This window comes from Suncus etruscus, chromosome 4 (assembly GCF_024139225.1).
Source record: "Suncus etruscus isolate mSunEtr1 chromosome 4, mSunEtr1.pri.cur, whole genome shotgun sequence".
Taxonomy (NCBI): Eukaryota; Metazoa; Chordata; class Mammalia; order Eulipotyphla; family Soricidae; genus Suncus; species Suncus etruscus.
Genome location: NC_064851.1, coordinates 69,115,404 through 69,136,258, shown reverse-complemented (window position 1 = coordinate 69,136,258; position 20,855 = coordinate 69,115,404). Strand labels below are relative to the sequence as shown.

Below are 20,855 nucleotides of genomic sequence, written 5' to 3'. Positions count from 1 at the left end.
CTGAGCCACCCCCTTGGCCAAGAAAAGCTTTTCTTTTTTCAAAGTTTGTTAGTTTATGTTTTGTGTGGGCTATACTTGGTGGCGCTCAGAGTTACTCCTGACTGTGCACTCGGAAATCACTCCTAGCAGGCTCAGGGAACCATATAGGATGCCTGGGATTGGACCCAGGTCTGTCTTCAGTCAGCAACATGCAAGGCAAATGCCATACTGCTGGGCTATTGCGCCGCCCCCCACCCCAAGTTTGTCTTTTTTGGGGTGGACACACCCAGTGACACTCAAGGGTTACTCCTGATCTGCGCTCGGAAATCCTCCTGGCAGGCATGGGGGACTATATGAGATGCCAGAGATTGAATCCAGGTTGACTGTATATATGCAAGGCAAATACCTTACCCACTGTGCAATCGCTCTGACCCCAGTTTATGATTATTTTAGGAAGAAAACAAAATGCATGTTAGGATCTTTGTAAGAAATTAATGAGAATTTATCCTGATGCCAAAATTTTTCTCTAGCTGCTTGAATAAAAAAATTCTTGGTATAAATTTAAGAATGATTGAAGTTCCAAATAATTTGAAACAATCATCTTTGTAAATTTTACAAATACTATTCTGTTCATCTTTAGGGGTGTGGTGAAAACTCCGAAAACAAGCATTCATTGAATCACTTCAAGAGCTGGGAAACAGAGTCTCACTGTATTGTGATTAACCTGAATACTTGGAGTATATGGTAAGTTAATTTGACAGTACTTACGTCTTTTTTGCTTTATAAGGTAAAATATTGAATGATGGTATACTTGCTTATATATATATATATTGTTTATTTCTGTTTTTTGGGCCACATTGGGTAGTGCCTGAGCACCACTGTTGATTCTGTGCTTGGGGGACCAAATGGTGTCTGGATCAAACCTAAACTTCAGCATCTGAAAGATATACTCATCCTGTTATGTTCTCTCACTGGTCTAAGTATTGCTTTCCAAGATTCTTGGCCAATCAGGCTGCTAGTCTGAGCTTGGGCCCCACAGTGCTGGGGATTGCACTGGTCACCCTCTTGCTGCTTGGGCCTTCAGAGCTGCACTGGGTGACGCTTGGAGGAATCTGGTGCCTAAGTGAACAGGATAAATTACTACTGTTTCTTTCTACTTGAAACTCAATCTGTTTATTTCTCCTCTAATCTACTGCTTTTACTATTCTTTTCTATTCCTGATGCTCTACAGTCTGAGTAACATTTTCTTTAATTTTTATTTATTTATTTTGGGGGGGGCTCATCCGGGATATGAATTATTTTTAACTTTTATTGAAACCATTGTTATTTAAAAATGATTTACAGGGGCCGGAGACATAGCACAGCGGTGTTTGCCTTGCAAGCAGCCGCTTCAGGACCTAAGGTGGTTGGTTCGAATCCCGGCGTCCCATATGATCCACATACCTGCCAGGAGCTATTTCTGAGCAGATAGCCAGGAGTAACCCCTGAGCACTGCCGGGTGTGGCCCAAAAACCAAAAAAAAAAAAAAAGATTTATAAAAGATTTATCAAGTTCTTCATAGTTGGGACAGACATACAATGTTTCAAGGCTAATCCCAACACTAGTGCCAACCTCTCTACACCATTATTCCCAAATGCATCCCTTTCCCCAGCATAACAGGCCCGTTTTAAGTTTTTTTGTTTGTTTGTTTTTAGTTTTTGTTTTGGGGCCATACATGCTGGCTCTCAAGGGTTATTCCTAAGAAATTGCTCCTGGCAGGCTTAGGGGACGATATAGGATGCTGGGGATCTGACTTATGTTGGCCACTCTCAAGGCAAATGCCCTACCACTGTGCTATCACTCTGACCCCATTTAAATTTTTTTTTGTTCAAGTTTGGGTATCATGCTTTCATTATTGACTCAGGCTTGGATATTTAGTTCTATCCTTTTTTTTTTTTTTAACCAACAACAGGTTATTGGGTGTAACGATGGGTGAGAGGAGCACCTGGGGTGACTCCCAAGGGCCAGGTTGCCATACCAGAAAGCCTTTTTTTTTTTTTTTTTTTTTTTTTAATTTTTGGCCTACACCCAGTGATGCTCAGGGGTTACTCTTGGAAATGCACTCAGAAATTGCTCCTGGGTTGGGGGACCATATGGGATGCTGGGGGATCGAATCACAGTCTGTCCTAGGTCAGCCGCGTGCCAGGCAAATATCCTACAGCACTATTGCTCTGATCCCTAGTTCTATCCTTTTTTAACACCACCAATATACCTAGATCTCTTGGTCCCTGTCCCCTATCCTTTCATATTTGTGTTTCTACTCCTCCACTCAATTTCTTTCCTTCTCCTCACTATACTCTGGGGCCTAGAGTGTTCTTGACAACTTCCATTTAAACAATTGCATTTTTTCATGCTAGTATTCCATTGTATATATGTCCCAAATCTTCATGAGCCCACTTGTCAGTTGTTGGATATCTAGGCTGATTTCAACTATTGTACTTAATGCTACAAGGAATAGTGGTACATACATCTTTTGGGATCAGCTTTTCCTGGGGATATATACCCCAAAATGGGATTGCTGGGCCATATCATAGATCTATTCTTAGTGTACTGAGAATGCTTTATACTGTTTTCTATAGGGGTTGGACCAGGTAGCAATCCTACCAACAGTGGAAGAGAGTTCTTTCCTTACCAATCTCCACTAAAACAAATTGTTCCCAGTATTTTTGATATCTGCCATCATTCCTGATATAAGATGATACCACATTTTGTCTTGATTTAGATTTCCCTAATGATAAGTGATAATGAGTGTTTTCTCATGTGCTTGTTGGCCATCTGTTAGTGTTCCTCAGAGAAGTGTCTGTTTATTTTATCTCCTCATTTGATTGGGTTTGTAAGTTTTGTGTAGTTAACCTTTGTGAGTAACCTTTGTATGTCCTAGATATCAACCCTTTATCTGGTGTGTTGAGTGAAAATATTTTCTTCCACTTATTTTGCTGTTTTTTTTTAGCCCTTGTTTTTTTTTTTTTTTTCATATAGAAACTTTTTAGTTTAGAGCCTGAGCAGTGGTGCAGCTGTAGGGCGTTTGCCTTGCACATGGCTGACCTAGGACAGACGGCGGTTCCATCCCCCGGTGTCCCATATGGTCCTCCAAGCCAGGAGCAATTTCTGAGCACATAGCCAGTAGTAACCCCTGAACATCAGAGGGTGTGGACCAAACCCCCCCCCCAAAAAAGAAACTTTTTAGTATAATATAGTTCCATTTATTCAGATATGATTCTGTAGCCATTTTCATTGGCATCTTATCATTAAAGACTCCTTTGAGGTCTAAGTCTTGGAGTGTTCTACCTATGTTTTCCTCAGTGAACTTTATGGATTTAGGTCTCACCTTAGAGTCTTTGATCCACTTTGAATTGACTTTTGGGTAAGGTGTGAGATTGTCCCAACATTAATAATAATTATTTAATAACTTTATTTAATAAAATAATAATTTAATAAATAACAATAATAAACACTAATTTAATAAAATAATATTTAATAATAAAATAACAATAACATTATTTCAAGTTCTTGGCTCCTTTGTCAAAGATTAATTGACATACACTTGGAATTTGCCACTGGGTATTCTATTCTGACCCATTGATCTGTAAGTATGTCTTTATTCCAGTACCATGCTGTTTGATCACTATGGCTTTGTTGTATAGCTTCAAAGTAGGTAATGAGATATCTCTCAGTTCCCTGTTTTTAGTATGGTTTTAGTATGTTTTTAGTTTTAAGCATGGCTATCCTAGGTCTTCTATGGTTTCATGTAAACTTTATAATTGACTGTTCTAAGTCCTTGAAAAATGATATCTGAATTTGGATAGGATTTCATTGAATCTATATAGTAGTTTAGGTATGATGTATTATATAATAGTTTAGGTATAATTTGATAACATTGATTCTTCCGATCTTTGAGTATGGAATGTTTTTTCATTTCCTTAGATCTTCTTCAATTTCTTGAGTGTTTAGAAGTTTTCGTGGGGTAGGTCTCTCATCTCTTTCATTAGGATGATTCCTTGATACTTGATGGTTACTGACACTATTTGAAATGGAATAGACTCTTTGATCTCTTTCTCCTCTGAGTCATTTTTTGTTTAAATGAGTGCAGTTGTCTTTTGTGTAATGCCTTTGTAGTTGTTCACTTTGCTGTATTGGTTTATTGTTTCTAGGAGCTAGTTTTGTGGACTTTTTAGGGTCTTCAATGGATATTATGTCATTTGCAAATAGAGATAGTTTAACTTTCTGTTTTCCAATTTGGATCCTTTGATTTCTTTCTTTTGCTTGATAGCTATTGCTAGTACTTTTAATATCATGTTGAATAAGAAATGAACTATGCAGAGATCACCTATATAAACTATTCCCTAAACATAAAATGGCACACCAGCCTTTCCTGTCAATAGTTTCCTTAAAGTCTGTGGACTAAACTCTATCTTCAAAAGGCACAGAGTAGAAAGGAAACAAAATCTAACCATTTCCTGCTTGCAAGAAACACACTTAAAAAAATCTCAGGATAGGGGCCTGAGTGGGTAGCACAGTGGTAGGCATTTGCCTTCCCATATGGTCCCATATGCATCCCATATGGTCCCCCGAGCCAGGAGCAATTTCTGAGCATGGAGCTAGGAGTAACCCTTGAGCGCAGTTGGATGTGGCCCCCCCCAGAAAATAAGCCCCCCCCCCCCCAAATATCACAGTATAAAGGCCAGAGTGATATCACAGTTTAGGGCATTTTGCCTTGCACAAAGTCGACCTGAGTTTGATCTTCAGCATTATTCCTGAGCCTGCCAGGAATAACTTCTGAGTGTATTGCCAGGATTAACTAACCCCTGAGTGCCACTGCATGTGGTCCAAAAATAACAAAAACAAAATATTAAGATAGACAAAGACTTAGAGGAAAAGGATGAAAACAATTATACAAGCTACTGAAATGCAAAAAAAAAAAAAAAAAAAAGCTGGGACAGTCATACTTATATCAGACCAAATTGCATTTAACCTCAAGAAAGTACTTAAAAGAGACAAGGATGGTTACTACTTATTGATCTGGATAGCAATAGAACAAAAAGTACAAACTGATCAGCTTATACGTACCAAATATAGAATCATCTAAGTATGTAAAACTTTTTTTGGGGTGGAGTGTCACACCCAGTGATGCTCAAGGGTTACTCCTGGCTATGCGCTCAATATCTCTCCTGGCTTGGGGGACCCTATGGGATGCCGGGGAATCAAATCAAGGTTTGTCCTAGGTCAACCGTGTGCAAGGCACCTTACTACTGTGCTATCGCTCCAGCCCTTTTTGTTGTTTTTGGTTCACACCCGGCAGAGCTCAGGGATTACTTCTGGCTCTGTGCTAAGAAATTGCTCCTAGCAGGCACGGGGGACCATATGGGAAGCCAGGAATTGAACTTGCAAGGCAAACGCCCTACTGTTGTGCTATCCCGCTGGCCCCTGTATGAAAAACTTTTGCTCACAAATATATAGAAACATGGATGGAAAGGTGATAGTAGTGGGAGATTTCAACTTGCCACTCTTGCTACAGAGTAACATTTTCTTAAAATTTTTCTTTTTTGTTGCTTTTTGGACCAGATCATTTGGTGCTCAGGGACTACTCCTGACTTGGTGCTTTGGGGGGGACTATGTGATGTTGAAATTGAATCCAGGCCTTCTGTGTGCAAAGCATGCACTTTGCTCATTAAGCTATCTGTTTGACTTGGAATGCTAATTTAATATGTAAATTGGGTCATATTACTCCCCCGCCTTAAGAAAAACCCTCATGGTATCCCATTATACTGACCATGAACTACCAAAACTTTAATTTAAACTCCAGTACCATCTGTACTGTCCCCTCATTTTAGACTGATGATTCACCCTGTAAACCTTTTGGCTTTGTAATTTAAAGACCAGAAATGGGTAAATATCAAAATTTTATACGATATGCAAATTTATCAAAAATTCCTTAATTCCTTAAATTTCTCAATTTCCTTCCTTAAATGTTTGTATTCTTTCAGGTGTTATGAGTGTGCAAAAAAATTATCAACACATTGTAATAAGAAGGTTTTGGCTCAGATAGTTGATTTTCTCCAGAAACATGTTTCTAAATCACAAAGAGGTAAGTTAAATATCTTGTTAAGGATATTTGTATTAAAATATTTTCATTTCATAGTTTAATAAGAATTTTTGGGGACTGAAGTAATAGCACAGCAGTAGGGCGTTTGACTTGCACTTAGCCAATGTGGGACCGACCCGGGTTCGATTCCTGGCTTCCCATGTGATCCCCAAACCTGCCAGGAATGATTTCTGAGCACAGATCCAGGAGTGACCCCTGAGTGTCACTGGGTGTGTGGCCCAAAAACCAAAAAGTATATTAAAAAAAAAAAGAGGGGCTGAAGATATAGTACAGAGGCAGGGCATTTGCCTTGTGTACAGCTGACCCAGGACAGATGGTGGTTCGAATCCCAGCATATCCCATATGGCTCCATATTCATTCTCTGTACATGGGTTTGTTCTGCATTGTTTTTCTTGCCACACTTGTAGTGTGGTTTTCACTATGTGCTGTTCATGGGTTAGAAGATGAGTGTGGGGGCCGGAGAGATAGCAAGGAGGTAAGGCGTTTGCCTTTCATACAGAAGGTCATCGGTTCGAATCCCGGCGTCCCATGTGGTCCCCCGTGCCTGCCAGGAGCAATTTCTGAGCATGGAGCCAGGAATAACCCCTGAGCACTGCCAGGTGTGACCCAAAAACCACACACACACACACACACACACACACACACAAAAGATGAGTGTGGCCACAGAGTAAAGCGGAGTGGCTAGTGACCTCGCTCCTCTGGCTCCACCAATTTTGGGTGGGACAGCTTACCTGGTTTGGGTCCTGAAAAGATGTTGGCTGGTGACTTCTTGGCTGCCTCTCGAAGAAAAGCCTATCCTTTTTTTCTTTTTTATTTTTTTTAAACTTTATTTATTGATTGGTTGGTTGCTTGGTTGGTTTGTTTGTTTTGGGGCCACACCCAGTGATGCTCAGGGGTCACTTATGGCTCTGCACTCAGAAATAGACCCTGGTAGGCTGAGGGCCAACATGGGGTACCAGGAATAGAACCAGATACCTCCTGGGTTGTCTGCATGAAAGGCAAATGCCGTACCACTGTGTTACCTCTCTGGCTTTTTTATTTTTGGTTTTAGGGTCACACCTGGCAGTGCTCAAGGGTTACTCCTGGCTCTATGTTCAGAAATCTCTCTTGGCCTTACCTCCATGCTATCTTATGTTAGAGATTTTTTGAAGTTAAGAGCAAAATTTTTATTAAATTTTATGGATATGGGTTCCTTGAGCCTGTTAGGAGTAATTCCTGATGATAGAGCCAGGAGTAACTCCGATCACCATTGGGTGTAGCTCAAAAAATTATAAATATTTTGTTTTTATGATACAACTGGTTGTGTTCAGGGATTATTCTTGGCTCTGTGCTCAGGGATTATACCTGGTAATGCTTGGGGGATTATATGTGGTGTCAGGGACCTAACTTGGGCCAGACATGTTATAGCAACTGTCTTACCCACTGTGCCATCTTTCCTGCCCAGATTTCTTGAGTATTGTCACAGATGATAAACATAAGGTAAGAAGACGTATACAGTGGAATAATAGAAAGAATATGGATTTGGGGGCCAGACTGGTGGCGCAAGTGTTAAGGTGTCTGTCTTGCGTGCACTAGCCTAGGACCGTGATTCGATCCCCTTGGTGTCCCATATGGTCCCAGAAGCAAGCCAGAAGCAATTTCTGAGTGCCTAGCCATGAGTAACCCCTGAGTGTCACTGGGTGTGGCCGAAAAGCAAGAAAGAAAGAAAGAGAGAGAGAGAGAGAGAGAGAGAGAGAGAGAGAGAGAGAGAGAGAGAGAGAAAGAGAGAGGGAGAGAGAGAGAGGGAGGGAGGGAAGGAGGGAGGAAGGAAGGAAGGAAAGAAGGAAGGAAGGAAAGAAGGAAGGAGAAAGAGAGAAAGGAAGGAAGGAAGGAGGGAGGAAGGAAGGAAGGAAGGAAGGATATGGATTTGGATTTTTGAGTTTGGGAGGGAGACTGGTGGAGCAAGTCATTGGATTTAAATTTTGTTCTTTTGATCTCTAGTGATGTAACCTTGCACAGATTTGAGTTTCATTTTTCTCCATTTTGTGTGGATGATCTATACCTGGCCACACACGGGGATTACTCCTGTCAGGCTTGGGGACCTTATGGGATGCTGGGGATTGAACCCAGGTCGGCTGTGTGCAAGGCAAATGCTCTACCCACTGTGCTCTGTGCTATCACTCCAGCCTAACTTTTCTCCTTTCTTCAGGTATCATATGTTTCAGGCATAGAGTTTGGTAAGATATTTTTTCCTAAAAAGATTAAAATAAGAAGGAAGGAAGGAAGGAAGGAAGGAAGGAAGGAAGGAAGGAAGGAAGGAAGGAAGAGAGGGAGGGAGGGAGGGAGGGAGGGAGGGAGGGAGGGAAAATGGATGTGAGGTATCAGCAGAATAGAGGCAAATTTTTTTTTTTATTTTCAGTGAGTTAAAAATTAGAAAAACCATCACATATTCAAAAAACATGTTTGATTGAAAGGCACTCAGGGAACGCTGTGCTTTGTAGGTAGAGACAAGAGAAGAAATCATTCCAGGTGATGGGAAGCATCAATCTTCACTTTCATTATGTTTGTTTCTAAATGAATTTCACCTGGAACAAAAGGAACAGCTTCTTAGGCAATTTGGGAGCGTGTAGAACATTAAAAGTTAGTGAGAGACATAGTGTTGAAGTCAAGTCTTCTGGAAGTTCTAGGGCAAAATGTTACTATCTTTGTATTCCAAGCTACAAAAACTCTCAGGCAAGTTTGACGTAAAATTTAGATTCCTTTGCAATCTATAAGTTTTTGGGGAGAGTAATCCACCATATTCTTTCTAAATTCAGTCTAAAGCTGCAGTGTAAGTTTGCAAAGTACTTATATTAGTGTGGGTATGGGTGTCGGTGTGGGTGTCGGTGTGTGAGTGTGTGGGTGGTGCTGAGAACTACTCCTGGCTCTGTGCTCTAGGATCTATCCTAGCAGTACTTAGGGGAAACTAGGAGGCTGGGGATAGAATTCTGTTCGATTATATGCTCTACCCACTCACTGCTAGTCCAGCCCCATCAAAGTTGTGAGTTTTTAAGATATATTATGTGTCTATTTGTCTTTTTGTTTGTTTGTTTTTTTGGGAGCCACACCCATTGATGCTCAGGAGTTACTCCTGGGGGGCCACACCTGTTGATGCTTAGGAGTTACTCCTGGCTATGCACTCAGAAATCGCTCCTGGCTCTGGGAGACCAAATTGGATGCCAGGGGATCTAACTGTGGTCCGACCTAGACTGTCGCTTGCAAGGCAGACGCCTTACCTCTAGCGCCACCGCTCGGTCCCCAACTATCTTGTTTTTGTTTTTTGGGGGACACTTGATGCTTAAAATTTATATTCCTGGCTCTGTGCTCAGGGTCATTCCTGGTAGTTCTTGGGAGACTATATGGAGTGCCAGGAATGGAACCCAGGTTAGTTGCATGCAAGGCTGTGCCTTACCTGCTGTACTTTCTTGGAGGCATACAGCTATTTTAAGTGATAATTATGAAAATTGTAGAAATGGGCCAGAGTGATAGCAAAATGGGTAGGGTGCTTGCCTTGCACATGGCTGACCAGATTTGATCCCTCGTACCCTGAGTCAACCAGGAGTGATTCCTTAGTGCAGAGCCAAGAGTAACCCTCGAGTACTGCCAGGTGTGACTCGAAAACAACAGAATTGTCAGGTACATTTTTGTATGATGATTAAAAATTGTTAAATTGTATGTTGCATTTGACTAGAAGTGTTTAAATGACTTTGAATTTCTTGTCCCTTTTTTAGTGGGGGTTTGGGCCACACCTGGTGGTGCTCCTGGCTCTGTGCTCAGAAATCGCTCCTAGCAGGCTTGGGGGACCATATGGGATGCCAGGGTTGAACTTGGGATCATCCTGGGTCAGCTGTGTGCAAGGCAAACATCCTACCACTGTGCTATTGCTCCAGTCCCTCTTTTCCTATTTTTTGTTTGTTTGTTTGTTTTTTGGGCCACACCCGGTAGTGCTCAGGGGTCACTCCTGGCTGTCTGCTCAGAAATAGCTCCTGGCAGGCGCGGGGGGACCATATGGGACACTGAGATTCGAACCAACCACCTTTGGTTCTGAATCGGCTGCTTGCAAGGCAAACGCTGCTGTGCTATCTCTCCAGGCCCTCTTTTCCTATTTTTTTTTTTTTTTTTGGGTCACACCTGGCGATGCTCAGGGGTTACTCCTGGCTGTCTGCTCAGAAATAGCTCCTGGCAGGCACAGGGGACCATATGGGACACCGGGATTCGAACCAACCACCTTTGGTCCTGGATCGGCTGCTTGCAAGGCAAACACCGCTGTGCTATCTCTCCGGGCCCTCTTTTTCTATTTTTTAACAAATTGAAAATATCATTACTGAAAAGAAAGTCTAGTTCTGGACCTTAAGCTTAGACTTTTATTTTCGTTTTTGTGTTATTCAATTAAACAAGGTCTCATACATGCAAGGTGTGTAACTTACTACTGCTCCACATCTTTTTTTTTTCGGATCACATCGTAGTGCTTAGGGGCTAATCCTGGCTCTATGCTCAGAAATCACTCCTGGGGGCCGGAGAGATAGCATGGAGGTAAGGCGTTTGCCTTTCATGCAGGAGGTCATAGGTTCGAATCCCGGCATCCCATATGGTCCCCCGTGCCTGCCAGGAGCAATTTCTGAGCCTGGAGCCAGGAATAAGCCCTGAGCACTGCCGGGTGTGACCCAAAAACCACAAAAAAAAAAGAAATCACTCCTGGCAGGTTCTGAGGACCATTTGGGATGCCGGGATTCAAACTACCTTCCTTCTGCATGCAAGGCAAACACCCTATTGCTGTGCTATCTCTTAGGCCCCTGCTCCACATCTTTTTAAACCTTTTTAGGGTGATTATATATATATATATATATATATATATATATATATATATATATATATACTTACATATATATTTAATATATAATATATATTTATATTTATATGTATATTTAATATATAATATATATATTTAGTTTTTGGCCACACCTGGTTACACTCGGGTTACTCCTGGCTATGCGCTCAGAAATCGCTCCTGGCTTGGGGACCATATGGGACACCATCCTAGGCTAGCATGTGCGCAAGGCAGACACCTTACCGCTTGCACCACCGCTCTGACCTCAGGGTGATAATATATTTGAACTTTTCTTTTTATTGTCTTTTGGGCCACATCTAGTGTTGCTCAGCAATTTCTTTCTATCTCTGCACTCAGTAATCACTCATGGTGGGCTCAGGGAACCATTTTGGATGCTAGGGATTGAACCCGGGTCATCCATGTGCAAGACAGGTGTGTTTCTCACCATACTATCTCTCCAGCCCCTATTTGAATTTTTTTCATGTTGAATATATTTACTTCAGCTTTTCTACACAGAGAATCGAGATTGACAATCTATTAGTTTTAAAAGGCCTCTACCCTGGTTTCAGTAGCCCTCTACTCTTCTAGAAAAAAATTGAGAACTTAACTTTTGGTTAGCTGGGTTGTATCTGTTGATGTCTGCCATATTATAAATTAAAACATATATATATGTTGTGTATGTAAATATTTTGGGGGATTACTATGTTGCTCACCCTAATCTGATTAGGTGATTGTGCCCTACCCTAGGGTGTGACCTGGCATTCCGCCCCCAACCTAGGGTAGGACCTGATTCTGCTTCCACCATTGGTTGGTATCTGATCCCACCATTGGGTGGGACCTGACTCTGGACTATAAGAGCAAGGGTCTGTGGAAGGCAGGGGCCTTTTGCTGGCTGGAACTGAATCTGAGTCTTTGGACTTCAGTTTTGTCCATCCGAATAAAGCAAATATTTCCACGAGCCTGATTGTCTGCGAGCTGTTTACCCGCTGTTTCACCTCAGAACCGTGGGCTAGACAGGGTGGCAGACGCGTGCTCCGAGCTGGAAGAAAAGGGCCTCATTCTCCATCCCTCCATCAGTCAACCTCTTCAGGGGCTGACCTGCTACATATATATATATATAATTATACATTAAAAAAACTCAGGGCTTGGAGTGATAGCACAATGGTAGGGTGTTCGCCTTGCACACGGCTGACCTGGGACAGACCCAGATTCGATCCCCTGCATCCTATATGGTCCCCAAGCCTGCTAGAAGTGATTTCTGAGCATAGAGCAAGGAGTAACCTCTGGGTGTGGCCCCCAAACAAAACAAAACAAAAACCCTGCTATAATATAGGAAATACAAGGACTGTACAAATACTATCTCAATAGGACTAGTCATTTTGTTTGTTCTTGTTTTTGGGCCACACCCGATGTCTCTCAGGAGTTACTCCTGGCTCTGTGCTCAGAAGTTGCTCTTGGCTTGGGAGACCATATGGGAAGCTGAGGATTGAACCCAGGTCTGTCTTGAGTCAGCCACATGCAAGCCCTACTTCTGCGCTATCTCTCCGGCTCCTCAATATGCCTAGTCTTAACTTGGACCAAAGAAGCCAGGAATATTACATTTCAAGAATCACCTTCTAAGCAAAGAACTGAAGGATATCTATAAATTAGCTATTCAAAAAGGAAGTTTGATATATTCAGGGAATTTTCTAAGCTGTAAAGTTGAATGTTTGATATTGGAGTATGTATAAAGGGAGGATATACTTTAGAAATGAATAGGAATAGATTTAATAGACTTTTTTTTTTATCTGCAGTGCAGAAAAAGATGAACCAAATATTGATTGATGTGGTATTTAATTTTTGGTTCACCATCATTGGTGTGCCTAGAGGCTACTTCCAGCTTTGTGCTTGAGGTTTGCTCCTGGCAGTGCTCAGGGAACCAGGTGGCTTGAGGATTCAAACTGGGACTTCTGTGTGTAAAGCATGTAATCAACTAATGGAGTGCTCTCTAAAGTGGAAACTGAGCTGTGTTTTAGAAGATGATTGACAATAGAATGGAGATATATAGGAATGATTGTAACATATCTACCTTCTCATCATGTAGTAAAGTATCAATCAGTTTATTATTTTTCTAAGGATCCCCAATGGTTAAGTAAAGAGCTGGTAGAATTTCAAGAGTCAGCAGATGCACTAATTATGATTGGGTTTCAGATCAAATAATTGGGTACAAGTTTTTTTCCTTTTACTCTTTTTAAATATTAAGCTCTTTTCAGCTGTAGAAATGTGCTAATTAGGAGCCTGAGTGGTAGCACAGCAGTAGGGTATTTACCTTGCACGTGGTCGACCCGGGATGGACCCAGGTTCAATCCCTGGCATCCCGTATGGTCCCCTGAGCCTGCCAGGAATGATTTCTGAGTGCAGAGCCAGGATTAACCCCTGAGTGCTGCTAGGTGTGGCCCCCAAGCCAAAAAAGTGCAAATTACATTAATGCTGTATGGCTGGGTAAGGTAATTGCACTGAGCAGTTGAAGACTGCCCGTTTCCAGTAGAATGCTTACAGCTGTGCCAGTTGCACATTTGATTCTAGGATTTGTTTAAAAAAAACAGAACAAAAAAAAATCCTCTTTACCTTACCTCATCTATCTATCTATCTATCTATCTATCTATCTATCTATCTATCTATCTATCTATCTATCTATCTATCATCTATCTATCATCTATCTGTCTGTCTATCTATCTAGAAATTAAAAACAATAAATAAAACTTTAGTTAATGAGAAGGTCAAATATAACACAAATTTGACAATACAAACTTTCTGGAGAATCCCAGAGGTGTGTTGTTCAAGTTTACCCAGTATGATACAAAAATCTTGTCAGATTGTTATTTTGGATAATCTTATAAGTATCATAAAAATTTTTTTGTAGAATATAAGGATCCTTGATGAAATAATATTCTTCAACATTGGTTAATTTTTTTTCTTTAACTAGGTGGTTGATAAACAACTCTGCATTCATTCTAATTCTACCCTTCCCCAATATTATTACTGGCTTGCCTGGGAAACCATATAGGGTGCTGGGGAGATAAACCCATGTCTGCTACACGCAGGGCAAAGACTTTACTGACTACTATGACTCCAGCCTCAAGTTTAAAAAAATGTTTTTAACATCTTTGAATCATGCTTTGACAGTATTTTATAAACCAGTATTATGTATTAACCAAAATTTTTCTAAGACTTGAAGTTTTTTTGTGTTATTTTTGTTTTGCCAATTTTTATTTTTGGGACTTTGCTTACGTCACCTAGGGGCCACTCTTGGTATGGTAATACTTGTCCAATTGGGTTGGGCATTTTAGTGCTTGTGCCTGGCAGTACTAGGGCCACCAGGGCCACAGCTGATGGTGCTGGAATGGGAGTAGAATTTGTGTCTTGTTGGGGTTAAAGCGGAATCCTGGTGCAGACCTTACATGTGTGCCCAACAGCTGAACTAGTTCCCCAGGTTGGCCTCATGCAATGCAAGTGCCTTAGCTCCTGTACTATTTCTTTGGACAATATTCTGCTTGTTTATTTGTCTACGTCTGAAAGTGTTTTGGAGTTACTCCTGATTTTGCAGTCAGGGATCACTTTTCACCATCATCCTCTCTGTGTTCTATTCCATAGCCTCCCTCATGTAGCGTGTTTCCTACTGAACACCAGTCCTTGTATTCCATTGTCTTTGGGTATTTATTAATCCATCATTATATTTCTTTATATTTCAATATTTTAAAATTTGGATAAAGAAAGTATCTTTAAGTATTGAAGTAATTTTATTTTATTCATTTATTTATTTTGATTTTGGGGCCACACCAATCTGCGTAGGGCTTCTGACTCTGCACTCGGATTAATCCTGGTGGTCTTAGGGAACCATATAAAATACTGGAGAGCAAACCTGGATCAGCTCGTGCAAGAGAAGTAACCTTCCCACTGTATTATTTAGCTCTGGCCCTCTGAAGTCATTTTAAAATTTGTATAGGGGTCACTGCAGGTCCAGTGATCCTTGGGCTAGTGTACTAAGGTCTTCATCCAGCATGGCTCTGGGAGATTGAAGGCAAGGCCACACATATACTAGGTTCTGCTCTGCACTTTACCTGTTACCCTACTCCCTATAGGAGTCATTTTCATGATAGAAAAATTTGAGGTATTTAAATTTATTTTTTAGATAGTCTTTGCCAAGTTAAGACTTTTGTTTTCTGCTTTGCTTATATTTCATATCTTCTTCATTGACTGGCAACTCTTTAATATTCAAATTATAGGCCTAAAAGTAAAATATAAAAGATATATTATAAAAGACTCTACCTGACATTTTCTATGTTCTTTGCATCTGATAATCTATGGGATTTAATTGTATAACAGCAGTATCTGATAAGTCTTGATATTAAAAAGGAGCTAAGATAAAATTGAACATTCCTTCTGATAAATAACCTTTTAACATTGCAATTCTGTAGTTCTTGTAAAACTTAGAAAAACAAAACTGGCCAGAGCAATAGCACAGCGGTAGGGCGTTTACCTTGCACTCACTGACCCACGACTGACCTAGGTTCAATCCCTACATTTCATATGGTTGCCCAAGCCAGGAGCAACTTGTGAGTGCATAGCCAGGAGTAACCCCTGAGTGTCAGTGGGTGGCCTAAAAACCAAAAAAAAACAAAAACCAAAAAAACCCCAAAACAAAACAAATAATTAAAAGATAAATATTGTATAGATTATCTTTTTTTTGTTTGTTTATTTGTTTTGGGTCACACCCAGCAGCGCTCAGGGATTACTTTTAACTCTATACTCAGAAATCACTCCTGGCAGGCTCGGGGGACAATATGGGACTATGGGATTTGAACCACCGTCCTGCATGCAAGGCAGACACCCTACCTCCATGTTATCTCTCCGGCCCCTAGATGGTTCTTTTTGTTTTTTAGCAGCTCTGTTCCTTTAATTATACCATGTTTCAAAACAAGTTAAACCTCATCTCTTAGTGTATTTGATTTTGTTTAGAAATAGGTTTCTTGGAGCCAGAATGATACCACAGCAGTAGGGCATTTGCTTTGCATGCAGCCAACTGGGCTGGCCCAATTTATATCACCATCATCCTTAATGGTCCCCCGAGCCTGCCAGGAGTGATTTCTGAGCACAGAGCCAGGAGTAACCCCTGAGCACCGCTGGGTGTGGCCCTGAAACCAAAAAGAAACAAAAAACAAACCAGGTTTCTAAAATACACTAAAATGTCTTATTGGTAGATTGATCAATTATACAATAATCATCATTCTTTATCAAAAGTAATAAACTGCTTTGCATTAAAACACACATCGTCAGGGGTTACTCCTGGCTCTATGCTCAGAAATCAGTCCTGGCAGGCTCTGGGACCATATTGGATGCTAGGATTCGAACCACCAACCTTCTGCATACAAAGCAAACTCCTTACCTCCATGCTATCTCTTCGGCCCCCAAGGACTGTTTTCATATACTTCATGTACAGTGTACATTTGATAAACCAGTTAAAAAAATTTGGGGGGGGGGCCTCACACCCGGCAGTGCTCAGGGGTTACTCCTGGCTCTACGCTCAGAAATCACTCCTGGCAGGCACGGGGGACCATATGGGACACCGGGATTCGAACCAACCACCTTTGGTCCTGGATCGGCAGCTTGCAAGGCAAACACCGCTGTGTTATCTCTCCGGGCGCGATATGCCGGGATTCTAACCACCATCCTTCTGCATGCAAGGCAAACACCTTACCTCCATGCTATCTCTCCAGCCCTCTAAACCAGTTACATTTGAGTTGGTATCTTTTTTTTGTTGTTGTTTTTTATTTTTGGGTCACGCACGGTGACACTCAGGAGTTTACTCCTGCCTATGCACTCAGAAATTGCTCCTGGTTAGGGGAACCATATGGGACACTGGGAATTGAACTGAGGTCCGTCCTTGGTGAGCCGTGTGCAAGGCAAGTGCCCTACTGCTGCGCTACTGCTGTGGCCTGAATTGGTATCTTTTATAAAGAAAAGTGTACTGCATAGTAAAATGAAAAAACTTGAACTTAAAAACATATGTAAAGAGCCTTCAGAAAGTAGTAGTTAAATTTTATGTTCTGTTTATTATGTGAGAAATATCATTCTGTTTATTATGTAAGAAAATATTCAAAATTAATTATGATATTAGTTTTGAATTAATAATATTTTGAATATTTTATCACAGATTTATTATCCAGTCTCAACAAACAGACCCTTGCCACTTGTATGAAGTGGCAATTTTGCCATGAAATAAACTATTTTTATTGCCATTGCCCTGTGGAGATGTCTTTCTGGCATTGTTGTCCTTATTTGGTGGCTGTGCAGAGGGCCAGGTGGTGCTGAAAAGCATCGCACAATGAAGCGTGGATATATCTAGGTTGGACATTTGTTGTCCCTTACTGCTGAAGGGAAGGGTAAAATCTGTTTTTCCATATGTTTATGCCTTCCTTTTTTGCCTGAAGTTCTGTCCAGATGGTATCATGAACATTGTTCACTTTAGGATGCTCTCCCAGATGTTTTGAAAACTGATGGATTAATGTGCTTCTCAGATACACAAATGATTGGCATGCTTTGATTTAAAAGTACTTTTTGTGCTTTTAAGATTAAAATATAATTTAAGTCTCATAAAGGATTTTCCAAGTAAAAATATACAGCTTATACTTTTATATTTAACAGTTCAAAGAATTTAGTAAATTTCCCTCAATTATTTTGTTCTTGTTGGCAGTGTTTAGTATGAATGTTAACTAGCTGGGGATTTTGTTGATGGGAAAAGAATTGGTGAAGGGATGGTTGTTGGAACATTGTATGACTGAAACTCAGCTATCATCAACTTTTAAACTCTCTTATGGAGGTTTAATAAAAAATAAAATGCTAACTAGGTGGAACTGGACTCATACAGCTGGTTGGATATTTAACCTTTCACAGATTTATCTGGGTTTTAGCCCCAGAAACCCTATAGTTCCCCTGAGCCCTCCTTTCAGGAGTGATCCCTGAGATAAGCCAGGATAATAATAATAATAGTAGTAATAATAATCTCTTATTGGGATTTTCCAAACATGTTGGGACTGAGTTTTATAACCATAAGATCAGAAAGTAACCTTGCCCCAAAATATGTATTAATATTTGAATTTCATTACTCTTTCATCCCACCATCTCCTTAACATCACCATGAAACCTTCTAGTGGCAACAGGAGAACCTGCAACTTAGCTTTAATTTCAGTTGTATATAAAAAGTGGTCTGCTCTCATTTGCAAAGCCATATAATATCTTATTCCATGCCTTATTTTTGTGTAATGCTTCTTAAAAGCTGAATGTTTTTTCTTATGTAATTTACTTATAAATTCATTTTTTTTCCTGCTTTGCCTCTCCTCTGCATCTGGCTCTCTACACTTCAGTGACCTGCTTCTTTAATTGTTTGAGCCTTCATTCCCTAGTTTTAAGGTAGTTTTTTTTTTTTTTTTTTTTTTTTTTTTTATTACTTGACACCCAGAAGACAAGATAAAAAATAAAACTAGTTCTTTTTTGTCTAAACTTGGGATTCTGGGATCAGTGTTTTGTTTTTCTGGGCAACAGAAATTTCATAACAACTGATAAATGTTTAAGGATTAAGCAAACTCTTGCTTCCTTTCACTCTAGAGAAGCCCATGTTCTCTCTTAATACAAAGTGTTCCTTTTTCTCTCCATGAAGCCCTGCTCTCCCCATCACTCTTTTCCCAGCTTTCTAAGTAAATTTGTTCAACTTAAACCTATCTAGGTGCCCGGAGAGATAGCACAGCGGCGTTTGCCTTGCAAGCAGCCGATCCAGGACCAAAGGTGGTTGGTTCGAATCCCGGTGTCTCATATGGTCCCCTGTGCCTGCCAGGAGCTATTTCTGAGCAGACAGCCAGGAGTAACCCCTGAGCACCGCCAGGTGTCATCCAAAACCAAAAACAAACAAACAAACAAAAAACCTATCTAGTGGAGCTAGAGCAGTAGTACAGCAGATATGACACTCATCTTGCACACAGCTGACCTGGGTTTGACCCCCGGCATCCCTTAGGTGCCACGAACACCACCAGAAGTGATTCCTAATTGCAGAGCAAGAAGGAACCTCAGCATTTTGGGGTGTAGACTAAAAGGAAACAAACAAAAATTATCAGAAAACAAAACAAAGAAACCAAAAAACTATCTTGCTTCACTTTAGAAAAGAAGTCTTAGGAATCACCAGTCATCTTTATCAAGTGAAATGTTTTCATGTGTTAATAAAAAGCCAAGAAATCATTAAGATCAAAAAGCAATTCAGAAAATCCAATTGCAAATGACATATGTATGGAAAGAAATAGAAAGCACAGGAAAAATGGTGAAACACAATGACAACAGGTTTAGAATGGCCATGAGAGCTCAGTAAGATGGACCTGGACACATAACAATTTTGGGTTTCTCCCTGAGCTATTTAGCAAACAATTTAAAGTGCTCACCATACATGGTTCAATGCTGATAGTAGCTTAGTTATAGATCCAGATAGAACAATGCCTTGCACATGGTTCCTGATAACACCTGAAGTGATCCCTAAGTGCACAGCCAGGAGTAAGTCCTGAGCACCACTGAAGTGTTTTTCTGCAGTATGGTATGAGGCACAATTGAATATTTTAAAATTATTGACATTAGCAGTTTAATTTACAAACAAAACATTTATGTTTGTCTTCTCATTCTTCAGGAACTCTAATTCTGAGGGGAAATCTTGCTTAATTTTATCAGTTATGTTATTTATATTTAACTTTGTATTCATGCTATTTGTTTTTTCTAGGTACAGTTTCTAGGATCATAAAGTTTTGTGAAGAAACATGTGATATAGGTGAAAAGAAGGGAAGAAAAGGCAGCAGTGTAACATCTGTAAAAGGAATTACAAATTTAGGAAATACTTGCTTTTTTAATGCAGTATTGCAGGTAAAAAACATCAAAAAGTTTTATTCATTGTAAAGTACTATTTTAGTTGTTTGTTGACATGCTTATAGATTACAAATGACTGAAATGTCTCTAGAAATTTCTGTTTTACCTCTCTATCTTCCCCCACACCCTACCCCATCCTCCTCCCCCTCCCTCCCTCTCTTTCTCTCTTCCTTTTTCCTTTCCCCTCCTCATTCCCTCCCCTACCTTCCCTCCCTCCTCACTTATTCAAGTTACCTGACAGTTTTCAAGAGTCACTCCTGAGTCTGTACATGGTGATTTTCCCTGAGGATGCACCAGTGACCCTGTGGGCTATGGATTGTGCCCATACCTCATGCATTCAGAATTTGTTACTCCAGCATACCAGCTGCTTCCCCAGCCCTTAGTTTGTATTTGATTCTACACATTTTTTGTTTGTTTGCTTGTTTGTTTTGTGTCACACCCGGCAGCGTTCAGGGTTTACTCCTGGCTCTATGCTCAGAAATCTCTCCTGGCAGGCTCTGGGGACCACATGGGATGCTGGGATTTGAACCACTGTTCTTCTGCATGCAAGGCAAAGGCCCTACGTCCATCTATCTGTCCGACTCCTGATTCCATACTTTCTTTAGTCATTATACACACATACTTAATCAGTTTTTGTTGCCATAGTGCTTCTGAATGACCCTATTTTAATGTTGTTCAATCAGTAATAGTTTTATTGATCAGATATAAGATTTAATTACAATTTTACAATCTTAAAATATATTTTGCTATGTTATAAGAAGTTTGGAACTGAGAATATTCTATAAAATTACAGACATTTATTATAATGAAATCAGAAGGCTTTTACTTTTTGTTTCTCTTAGAACTTGTCGCAGTCTTACATTCTTACTGAGCTGATTAATGAGATCAAAGAAAATGGTACAAAACTCAAGATTTTTCCTTCTTCAGATTCTCAATTGGTAAGGTGTGCAG

The 20,855-nt window shown here is 40.4% G+C and overlaps 1 protein-coding gene across 1 annotated transcript in view; it reads left to right on the top strand.

Moving 5' to 3' along the window:
- USP45 (ubiquitin specific peptidase 45) overlaps nucleotides 1–20,855 on the top strand; it is a 63,198-nt gene that overhangs the window by 4,286 nt on the left and 38,057 nt on the right. Inside the window, exons 3-6 of the mRNA XM_049771326.1 lie at nucleotides 620–723; nucleotides 6,003–6,103; nucleotides 19,762–19,901; nucleotides 20,747–20,842. Of these exons, the coding sequence (XP_049627283.1) occupies nucleotides 620–723; nucleotides 6,003–6,103; nucleotides 19,762–19,901; nucleotides 20,747–20,842 (441 nt within the window). The remainder of the gene's footprint in view (nucleotides 1–619; nucleotides 724–6,002; nucleotides 6,104–19,761; nucleotides 19,902–20,746; nucleotides 20,843–20,855) is intronic.